This window comes from Monopterus albus, unplaced genomic scaffold (assembly GCF_001952655.1).
Source record: "Monopterus albus unplaced genomic scaffold, M_albus_1.0 scaffold14.1, whole genome shotgun sequence".
In the NCBI taxonomy this organism is placed as follows: Eukaryota; Metazoa; Chordata; class Actinopteri; order Synbranchiformes; family Synbranchidae; genus Monopterus; species Monopterus albus.
Genome location: NW_018127894.1, coordinates 2581926 through 2593093, shown reverse-complemented (window position 1 = coordinate 2593093; position 11168 = coordinate 2581926). Strand labels below are relative to the sequence as shown.

The 11168-nt window shown below is 38.1% G+C and overlaps 1 protein-coding gene across 3 annotated transcripts in view; it reads right to left on the bottom strand.

The window, feature by feature from the left end:
• The window catches only part of LOC109955332 (RNA-binding Raly-like protein), a 36691-nt gene extending 26796 nt beyond the window's left edge, over window positions 1–9895 (bottom strand). For all 3 annotated transcript variants that reach the window (XM_020591391.1, XM_020591393.1, XM_020591392.1), the window contains exon 1: window positions 9649–9895. In XM_020591391.1, coding sequence (XP_020447047.1) covers window positions 9649–9869 — 221 coding nt within the window. In that variant the 5' untranslated portion in view covers window positions 9870–9895. The remainder of the gene's footprint in view (window positions 1–9648) is intronic.
• Window positions 9896–11168: the final 1273 nt, after the last annotated feature.

The following is an 11168-nucleotide window of genomic DNA, read 5'->3' as shown; positions in this document are numbered from 1 at the left end:
CAGGAAGTGAAGTGCAGCCCATTTGTATGGTAGAGTTTCCTAGAGTTTCCTAGTTTCCTACATGTTTCCTACATGTTTCTTAAAGTAAGAGTGTGAGTGTAAAAGAAACAACAAACACCTTAAAGGGTCATGCAGCAGGTTACAAAACTGAGCGTGTGTTTATCAAACTTCTAAGAAGTCTCCCAAGACCTAAAAAAAAAATTCTTCTGTGAAAATGAAGAGACATTTATCAAGGAATTCACAAGTGTAAAATTAACCTTTAAGAGTAGTTCTCAAGAATGAGATCTAGGATTTGGTCTTAACCAACCTCAGAGGCCTCTGGGCTGCTCTTAAATTCGAGAGCAATTTGAAGTCATAAGAAATTTAATAAACTGCTTCTACTCCTATGCTTGTGAGTAAGTAAAAGTGACAATAGCCACATTTGTGGTCTAGCACTAGGGATAGCAGAGTAGGCTTGTTGGTTTTTCTATCAGTCTAAACTAAAATAACTCAACACCTACCTGCCCTGAAAATTTAGGTAGCCCAGAATAAGAATCCAATGACTTTTTCTGTTGGGCCAAAATAAGGTTCACACTGGTTTTGAAATGTCTTGACAACTATCATATGGATTATGCTGACATTTAGTTTAGACATTCATATACCCTTCAGGATGAATTGTATTAACTATGGTAATCACTTAGTTTTTCATCTAGAGCCATCATCAGGTAACAAAACTGGAAATTTCCCAGTACTTGGGATTATGGCAAAACTAATCAGCTGTACATTCTGTGCATATTAGCCAATTAGCATGATAACATGCTAAACTAAGAGGGTGAAAATGATGAGCATCATGCCTGGCTTTGCATCAGCATATTAGCATTTAGCTCACAACACTGTCTGCATCACAGAGCCGCTAGCACAGCTGTAGACGCTTGTTACTTTTATACCTCACTCAAGTCCAACATGTTATAAACCTTAGACTCATAGGGTCCTTAAGTGTTAAAACAAAAAAAAAGCCTGAGGGCACAGCATCATAAAAAAAAACAAAAGTAGCTTTGGTCCAGAAAGGAACAGTAAGTTGGTTCTTGGGTGATGCCGTGCCGTTTTCTTACTTGCTTATGGACACAAGACATTACCTCGATTAATGGTTTGTAGTTTTCTACAAAGTCTCTAAACTTGTCAAACTTCTATCAGCAACTGACAACATTAAATGGTCACTGAACAACCACTGAAGTGACACTTTAAATATCTGCAGGCTGCATCTCTTACAAAAACACAGCTACAGGAAATTTAAGGCCTGTCTGACTCCACATTCATCTCCTTAGATTATCATCCCAGAGATGCCAGAGCATTATTTTTTCAACAACCCTCAATTACAAGTTTTTAATGAAAATGATCACAGAAAAAAAAAGAGTTTTACATGACTCCTGTAGCTCATTCAAAATAGAAACAACAGTGCTCAAAACAATTCTTTTACAATATTCATGAGTCTCTAAGACCCCCAAAGCCTTTTAAGAAGTAGCATGTGGAATAAGTGCTGGCACACGCTGGTGGAAACATCCCAGGCTAGGCAACACAAATTTAAAGCTGTCAAATGGGCAGGATGGGAGGAGAGAGATGGTTTTTGATTAATCTTGGCACACTTAACGCTCCAAAAATGAATGCAAAATTATAACTTCATACATCAGTGAAGCTGTGAATGCATCCCAACTTAGCACTTAGTGTTTGTCTCTTACAAGTCTTTCTTACAACAGAAAAGTGAGCGCTTGACAGTAAAGGGTTTTCTCTTCAGGGCTTCTACAGCATCCTCCTGTGTTATAGGGTTCCAAGTGTAAGTATTTTACAGATCATCTTTGGTCCTTTCACACCAACTGTCAGGTGCTTCAGAGTCAGAATTCTCCGGAGATAAAGGTTTTTTCTGACTTGTGCTCCTGTCTGAAAAGAAAAGATGAAAACTCCTCTTATGCAATATGACAAATACATATAGGATGTGAAGGATGCATTCAGACCACGATAACTGCATGTTTAATCAGAGAATTTAATATTTAGCAAGTTACAACTGAAATGATCTAACCTCAGCTGTTGACAAGAGAGGAGAACAAGGCTGAGTTTAATTTGTGGACCTCTTCACAGCCTGCCTGCAGAGACACGTCGACACGTCACCTTCTGCCTTATCACACTCAGGAGACAGACATTTCTCAACTTTCAGTGCCTCTGTGGAAAAATATGCCTTCATAAGAAAATGAAATATGGGTCTATAATAAGCCAGTTTTTTCTTTTTTGGTCTCCTTTTTTAAAAATGACAACCAGACCCATTACGAAGGAATAAATATGAACTGAAATGTAATTGTGTTTTTATACAATTTATGAACAACAGTACAGTGGGTTATTTCTCCTCTTTCTGTTTCATACACTATGCAGCATAAAATATGAGGATTCATCAAAATGCCCCTGTGAATAATATAAAAACTGAGGTTAGTGCTAAACATCACTCAGTGACAAAGCGCTGGGAGGCTTTATGTTAAGGATAATGACTGTAGGTGACCTAACTGCTACAATTTTCCACCTGTCAGTCACAGACAAAGAAAAAAACATCACTACAAATGCAGAACATACAGTAGCCTACACAAAGATTAAATAATCTGCTTAATTAAAAGTATTAAATCCAAATATCCCAAACAAATAGCAAGAGTATTGTATAGCTTTCTGAACGTTAACATAAAGGGTTGTGTAATGTTTTACTTTCTCAATACCATTCTCATGTTGTCTGTGTGAAGGAAGAGACAGGACATCATTGGTGTTTAGCTTAGCATAAAAGCAGGAAACAGTGATTAAATTGCCAAAGTCAGTCCAAACTGACAACCTACCAGCACCCCCACAGGTCACTACCAACTTACAGCCCTGTCTTTATAAAATCTGTATAAAATGCAAAAACAACAAGGTCTGGGTTTTGCAGTGTCAGGGCCAAGCCCCTCTGCTTCCTGTCTTTATACTAACACTAAGCTCAGCTAACAGTGCCCACAGACATGAGAGTAGTATGAATCTGTGTGTTTTTATTTCCCTAATTGCTTCTCTTTTTGAATACATTGCACTGAAATCTATCTACATATTTATACAGTAAAACTTTACGAAATAGGCTAGGCTGCCCTGCAGGTATAGGTTTATTTTCCTCTCTCTGTTGTAAGGATTTTTTAAAATGCTGCTGAAAATTGTGCTAAAACTCACCTGATGACAAATCAGCTTTTGTTACAGATAGATTTTATAGCAATTATATTGATAATAACTGACACGACTGCTTCAGTTTTTGTGAATTGTCACTTGTAGACAAAGAAATATTACATATGAAGAGCTTTCACTGGACAAAATAATATGCTTAACAAAAAACTTTTCAATTAAACCTGCATGCCAAGTGGAGAGTCAGTGGCTAAATTATATTTAATCAAAACATAATGAACTTAACTGAAAAATCTGCCATAAAAAAGATTATTATACATTGTACTTCTGAGAGTTAACAAAAGGTGCTTGTGTAATAATAATGCTGTGTGGGCACCAGTGTCCTTTTTAATAATACTTTCTCGCGCTCGTTCATTTTTTCCCTAGTCCCTTGCAGCCATAAATTACTCAGCTAATGCCTCAACAGCAGCAGCTATTGCTGAATCATTCAAAGACCTCAATTAGCAATTAAGGGCTTAATGAATAGAGGTCCTTGCTGGGCCATTCTGTTCCAAACCCAGAGGAGCCCAGAGCAATCAAATTTCTCTTGCTGGACCTGTACAGTGAATACTGGCTAACGGTGCAGAGAAGATAGAGAATAGCCTGCTATTGCCCACATACTGTATAATGAGTAACTTGCCTTGCAGTTTACTGTGTACCTGGAATTTCGTTGGAACAGTTTTGCTGTTAACAAGGAAGGATGACTGTCAAACACTATTCTCATTTTTCCTCCATTCCTACAACCCATTACCTCCTGCATAATACCTGTCTTGAGTTTGAATTGAAGGAGTCAGAGAAAAGGCAACAAAAGGAGATATAGAAGCAGAGAGAGAGAGAAATAAAAGGAGGTGAGCTAGAAGAGGAGAATGAGAGAAGCCGAAAGAGGAAGGGCGAAAAAGGCATTTACGGTGCCAATCATCTGCAAGGAGCTTAGAACTCAGAGGTGGAAAATGTAGGCATACATCATGCGGTAGGTAGGTAGTGCTAGCTTATAAATTATTACTGTGACTCTGTCCTTTTATATTACTGTTCTATCTGACTTTTATGATTAAAGGTATTTTCATACCTTTAATGAACTGACTTTTTGAACTGTAAGGCCATGCTTGACTGTGTGAAAGCCCACAACTACACAGAGTTCGTGTAAATACATTACAATTTCCATCAGTTTTATCTCTCCTCTGCCTCCTATGTGAATTTATAAAGGCTCTCTGAAGCATAGTGACTGAGGGCACATCAACACACACCTAAAATGAGTTGCACCATAATCTGATTTGAGCAACCTATAGCCTCGACCGGCAATGACTGCAGCAAGATAAAATCACAGTGTGACCTATACGATGAGATGGGATGAAGCCATATCTCTGGAAGACATTTTATCTTGCATCTTAAAATAATAACAGGGCTGTTTATCTCTGAAATCTGGGCATTTCTGTGTGCTTTTCTTATGCATCACAGACTTGATCTTTGAGGTCAGTGTATCAATTGGACAACTTGAAACCACTTACAGTGTTAGCTTTTGTAAACAGTTTAAGAAGTGATACACAGTACAACTTTTTGGGTGATGGCAAAAACCTCTTTAGGTGTTACTTCTTTAATTCCACAGGGACATATTGTTCTAAGGGTACACAACCTTTTTGCTTCAGAAATTCTCTATTTCACCATCATGTACCATGCTTTAATTTTTATTTTATTTTATTTCAAGAATTACACCCTAATTACAATGTGTATTTGAAGGGACAAGCAAGAAAAAAAAGACTCCACCGGTTGTTGTAGCAGGGGAACCCACAGCCCTGCTTGAGGGCATGTGAACATATGCCATGCTTTGCTATATCTCTTGGCACAGACATATTTCTCCATTTCCTTAATTCTCATTTTGTGTGACTGCCAAATATAGCTTCTGCTCCACCAGGCTAAAGTAACTGGGTCACTAGAGCTGTGAATAATTAGCTGACAACAAAATATGTTTCTGCTTTATGGTGCCAGAAGGCTGTAAATTAGAGTGCAATAGTAATATTAATGTAATAAAATAGGGCAGGATTTGACGATGAGTGCGAAAGGTCAAAGGTCAAAAGTGAAACGCAAACATATGGAGGAGCATTTATGTAATGTGCAGGTTTGATCCATTAAATAAAAAATATACATGAGGCCAAGCTGGCTATTTATATCATCAAGTTGTCTCACTGTGAATATAAAAAAACAACATGACTAAGAGCTGATTATAATTCATTTCAGGAATAATTTGCAATTTAAATGAAAAAATGAGCCCTGCTCTGCTATTAAACATTACAAGTACATTTTCAGTTTATGGTATAATGGATAAGCAACAGAGTTGTAGGCACAGTGACAGTAGGGTGAATACATAAACGCATAAAGCTGTAAACACTAAGTAATGCTCATTTGACCAGGAAAGAGCCAGAAAAAAAGACACAGACATTAAGGAAGGTGCCAATTTTCTCTCTTGATGATACTCGGGCTCCCTAGATTCTATATTTGTTCAAAGGCATTTCCTAATACCTGACAATATAATGCAATATAAAACAATAATCATGCAACAAATGCAGCATTTGCTGTATGAATAATACAAAGTGTTTAATTTTCCCTTTGGAGCTGAATCAGAGAGGTAAATTTTTGTCCATGTTGTATATTTAGTTGTGGATGACTAATACATTTGCATACTGTACCTGTGTCCAGTTCTGCTTTATTTTATTTTATTTTTACAAAAAGGATTCAATTAAAACAGCTACACTGTATGCAAACATCACTCAAACAGGAGTGCATTTGTTTGCAATGACAGATTAATACACAGCGGTTCTCTGGCGAGTATTTACAGGAGCAGGCCAGTGTATGTGGGACTGAATCTAAATAAACTACAAGGCCCATGTTCATTATAATGACACAACATGTCATCCAGTACAGTGGTGTGGCTCAGTGATGTGTTTTTAATAGTTTTTGGACAACAATGGAGCTCTGTGCCAGTGGATTCCAACATACCCCCGCAGCCCTATCACAGGAGCTCATGTACACCTTCAGTACCACCCATCATGTTCCAGAAGTGTTATGAATAGGGGGATGTCTTAATTTGTACACCTGACAATGTAACATAATCCAATATTCGTGCAATAAATGATCACATGTTCAATTTATGTTGGGGCTGTTATAGAGAGGTGTTGATTCAACTCTGTGGTAAATTTGAGGCCAAAGTTTGTGATTGAAAAAGCTCTATTATAAAGTTTGAAAAATACACTGGCATTTAAAACAATCAACCAGGATTTTTTAACCATGATAGAATACATCTAAATCAGCAGGGCACCCGGCTACAGTGGTGTAACATGGAACGTAAGTCTGAATTAGATATTTAATTAAGGTTTGGACTGGTGACTATGACCTTCCCCTGAAATACTCTAATAGAAAGGATGGAATCAGGTGAGAGCATTGATTTGGATATTCATAGTTTTTCTCATCATGGGGGCCTTGGTGTTATGAAGGTACGCAGCCTACAATCAAAAATTGACTATGTTAAAGTGTGGGTTCAACAAACAAATTTGACATTCTTGTGCTTTCAGAAACTTGGCTAACTAATAGAATAGACGATAATTCCATTGCACTTGAAGGATTCAGTGTATTTCACTGTGACAGGTCTATTTGAGGGGGAAGTGTCGAAATTTTGTGGAAAAAATGTTTCCTGTTAGTCTAGTTAATTCTGTGTCTAGAGCAAAATCTTTTGAATTTCTAGTCATAAATGTTTCTTATGTTTATCTTTAGTTCGTGTGTGTTTGATGGCTTTAATTTGTGACTTGTAATATTGTAAAGCTGATTTTATTTGATTCTGTCTATATATTTATTACTGTTTTGACGGTGATTGTATGCCAGGGCACCACTGAAAATGAGAGCTTGCTCTCAACTGGTTTTTCCCTGATTAAATAAAGGTTGATGATGATGATGATGATGATGATGATGATGATGATGATGGTATAGTGCATATTTATCCTAAAACATTCCAATTTTGGCTTAAAAATGATTAAAAGGGGTTTTAAAAAATGTCTGGGAGCCCATTCTGAGAAAGCATCATTGTGTTGTTTCTTTTAAAGGGTCAAACCGCCTTTTTCGTCTTTTGAATGGAGGGTACAAAGCTTGAAATAGCTCAGAACAAGAATATGATGTGTGCGATTGAGAGGGCAGGGGTTATTGAGTAGAGACACTCAGACTTCCAGGCAAGAATCAGCTCGCTCCTGCTGCCAGAGTAATAAAGTGCTGGCAGCTGTCCATGGTGCTGAAATCAGCTGCTATCTCTGAATAGAGGATAAAAGGAGCTGGCCATGGTGCTGAGATTCTGATGCTGCTAGGCTAATGGCATGTCTCACAACGCAACTGAGGATCAGGTGCATGCATATACAATGGGTGTTGTTTATCTATACTGCTGCTTTCCAGTGGCTCAAATGTCAGACTGTATTGAAAAATGTGTTGAATATGACTAATGCAGGCATGGAACATAGCGTACAACTCCAAGAATAGGAGATCTAATAGGGAGCAGTGGGTATTGCCAAATGTATAATGTAATACAGAACTATTCTATGTTAGGTAGATATCACATGTATGCTCATAAATCGCAACGCAATGTTTGCCACCGCAACTCAGTCTTCCACACAAGCGCGTTCTCATCATTCTTTTTGTTTGTCTGACTCCATCTATTTTTCTCTTTGGTTATCTTTCACATGCAGGTATATAAAAAAGAAAGAGTTAGAAGCAGCTCTCCTAATCTATTCTTTGACCTATAGTCTGAAAGCTGGGGTAGCTCTTAAATGTTTTTCATCCGTATCTCACTGAAGATGGACTCTGTGGTGCGTAGCTTTGAGGCAGCCCACATCATACATCTGCTAAGGGTCAATGATCATCCAACCCACGGGTGCAGAAACATAAAGTTAGATTTCCATTGGCAACAGACAGATTGCTGACCGGTTCAGAAATGGCTGGCTAAACTTTATTCCCTCCTTGTCCTCTCTAGGCTCATAGTGATTCAGTGTATGTGTATATAGACTGGCTATTCCAGAGCCAGCCTCCAACTTCATCCCCAGTGAGAGATAAGTATTGTTTGCGTAGCAGCACATTTCATGCTCGGCTTCCCCCACCTGTTCCCTGACCTGCAGAGTCTGAGGGCTGGAATAACTGTCAAATGCCTTTACCCATATCTTTCATAGGATGATTGAAAGGACGTTTTGTCTTGAGCTGTGAAAGTTTTGAAAGCTTTTTTTTTTTCAACAGAGCATAAAAACAAACTTTGGTCAAGGATTTGAAAAGGTCATTTAAAAGGGTAATGCCACATTTTTATCTGTTAATTGTAGGAGTGTAATGTGTTGTCGCCTGCAGGACTGTGGGTGAGTTCTGGCTGCATGTCAAGGTCAAACTGTTAATCAAATCTGTTAGCCTGATTTCCATAATGAACTGCTACAAATTTACCAGGGCCCGAAGACCCTTTGAACCCCCTTGGCCATCCTCTGTCCATTGACTGATTCAGCCAGTTGAAGTTTCCAGGCTTCTCAGTGTGATAATGTCTGACTGTGTCCACCAGTTATCAATCCCAAACGCAATGAGGTTTGTGTGTGCAGTGAGAGAAACAGGGAGGAGGAGCACAGCTGTAGCTGATTCACTTGGCAGGAGTCTGTTTTGTTTTGCACAGCAGTGATTTGCATTCATAGACTTGTTTTACATTTTCCAAATTGCGACTGCTAGAAGGCAACTTTGAAAGGCAAAAAGCCTGCATTCTGTAATTTATCACGTTTCTTTTGTCCTACAAAGAGACAGGACTTAAGATAAAATTCTTTAATTGTGACATGATCTGTTATTACTCCTGAGTTTTGAGGACGAACCTATTACCTAAAAATCTCAAACTATTCGATATTTCAACACCAATTCTGCTCCATGCAAGACATTCAGTTAAAAACGTAAATTAAAAAAGTTTGTTTGTTAAGGCTGCATAAAGAAGTAGAAAGAAAATGTCGAAATAAACTCCAGCAAAGTTACATTTCTCACCTATAAGAAAAGCAAAATCCCCAAAACAGTTCAAAACAGTTATTTTTGCGCCATCAGAGACGTACAGCCTCCAACACCAGAGAAACATAGCAAGATCAGAGAAAAGCACCAAAACGAAAAGCACACCAAAACAAGCCATGACCGCCAGAAAATAAGCAAAAGGTGAGTATTATATCAAGTGAGTTCGCAAGGAAGCTGCTTCGGGAAGAGGAAGAGAGAGAGGAGGAAAAAACATCAAGAGCGTCCGCAAGCACGTAGGGCTATTTCTCCGTGGATGTCGCCGGAGCACCAACACTCAGCATCCAAGATTTAAATCATTGCATGCAGAAAACGAGAAAACATTTTCCCCACGTCGGAACACCAAGACAAGAGAGGAAGAAAAAGGGGATAAAAAGATGCTTAACAAAATGTCAGTGGAATAGTACTCACCGAGCGAGAGTAAAAGGTTTCAATTTAAAAGAAATGGGCGTATAGCGGCGGAGGATTGGTGGGATGCAGGCTTGTGTATACCGAGGCTCTGCGTCCCTTTTGCGCTCTCGATCCCTGCCGGCGGTTGAGTCATGTGACTTGGGGTTGGCCGGAGTTTTTGAATCAGTCCAAGCTTTTCTGTAGTAGCTACACACGCTATTGAGTGCGGCAATAAATAGCATCTTTTCGAGTAACTGATCGAATCATTGATTTTCTGCCCGGTGTTATTCAAGTTTCTCAAAATAGAGTCCGGGTACTACGATGGGTCACTGATGTACCACGAGGGTCCGAACGGGAAAATGAAGTTTGTTTTTGCCAGTTACGCTGGTGTAAATGCATGTCAGCATATTTGATGATAAATGTCACTCTTTACACAGAGGTTATCTCCACATGCAAGTGAAGAAAATTCAAATTAATAAATATAGATCAAATATGTTTCCTCCTAAATGTATTCCTATCAAAAGGGATCTATAATTTAATTTGACAATTTCTTGAGTGCTTGGTATAGAAAGGTTTTATGATTCCTGCTCTATTTGGTCAGTGTATTTAGTATTAAACTTATATTAGTTCAAGGCACAGTTGCAAATAAACCACAAGCAGTTTAAAGTTCCTGCTGGTATATGTAGATAGGCCTATTATATGTGAAATAGTGGTCCCCATCTTGAGGGCTTTTATTATTCATATCTTGCAAACCCTGACAAAACAAAAACAGTGTCTGTCATGAAAATTATCCGACAATGAAAAGTGAGTTTCTTCTTATATTTTCATTTGTAGAGGAAATTAACCAAATATTACCTCCAAAAAGTTCTTATAAATCTTACAAATAAGTTTAGCTAAACTAGTGCTTTGTTTAAAGCTTGTCTGACTGCATGTTTCTAATCCCATCAGGTTCACCACAGTCTAAAACCTTGTTGAGAACATTTTTCAAATGAGAGAAATGATGGACACAACTACAAAAATCAGAACCAAGGTTACATATATATTAAACTGGAATTGTCTTACATTACCACTACATTTGCAAAAATAAAAAAAATATCTTGTTGTAACAAAGTTGTTTTTCATTCAGTTGCACCTTGCAGATTTTATTTACAAAGATTTGTTTCCCTTTGCTCATTATCATCTTTGCTGGAAGCTGCTTTCATCCAGAAAATGGTTACAAAAGTTTTCCATTGAGCATCAATTCAACAACTCCAACTATGTGTTGCATTCTCATTAAAAACTACTTAATGGATTAATCAACTGAGTTTCTTTCAAGCCTTATGAGAATATCGATCATCAAGGAGGACGTTAACACTCGGGGCTCTGAGTTAAAAGCTCATTTAACATCAAAAAATGACACACCTGAAGCCCACAGGTGAGAGGCAATACTGACTGGGCAGCTTCAAAAACATTAAGGTAACTCCAGGACATAAAAGATTCAGTGTCTTTTGGTCTAGAAAACTGAAGACTCCAGCCTGGCTTGTCATCATGTTTCATTTGAT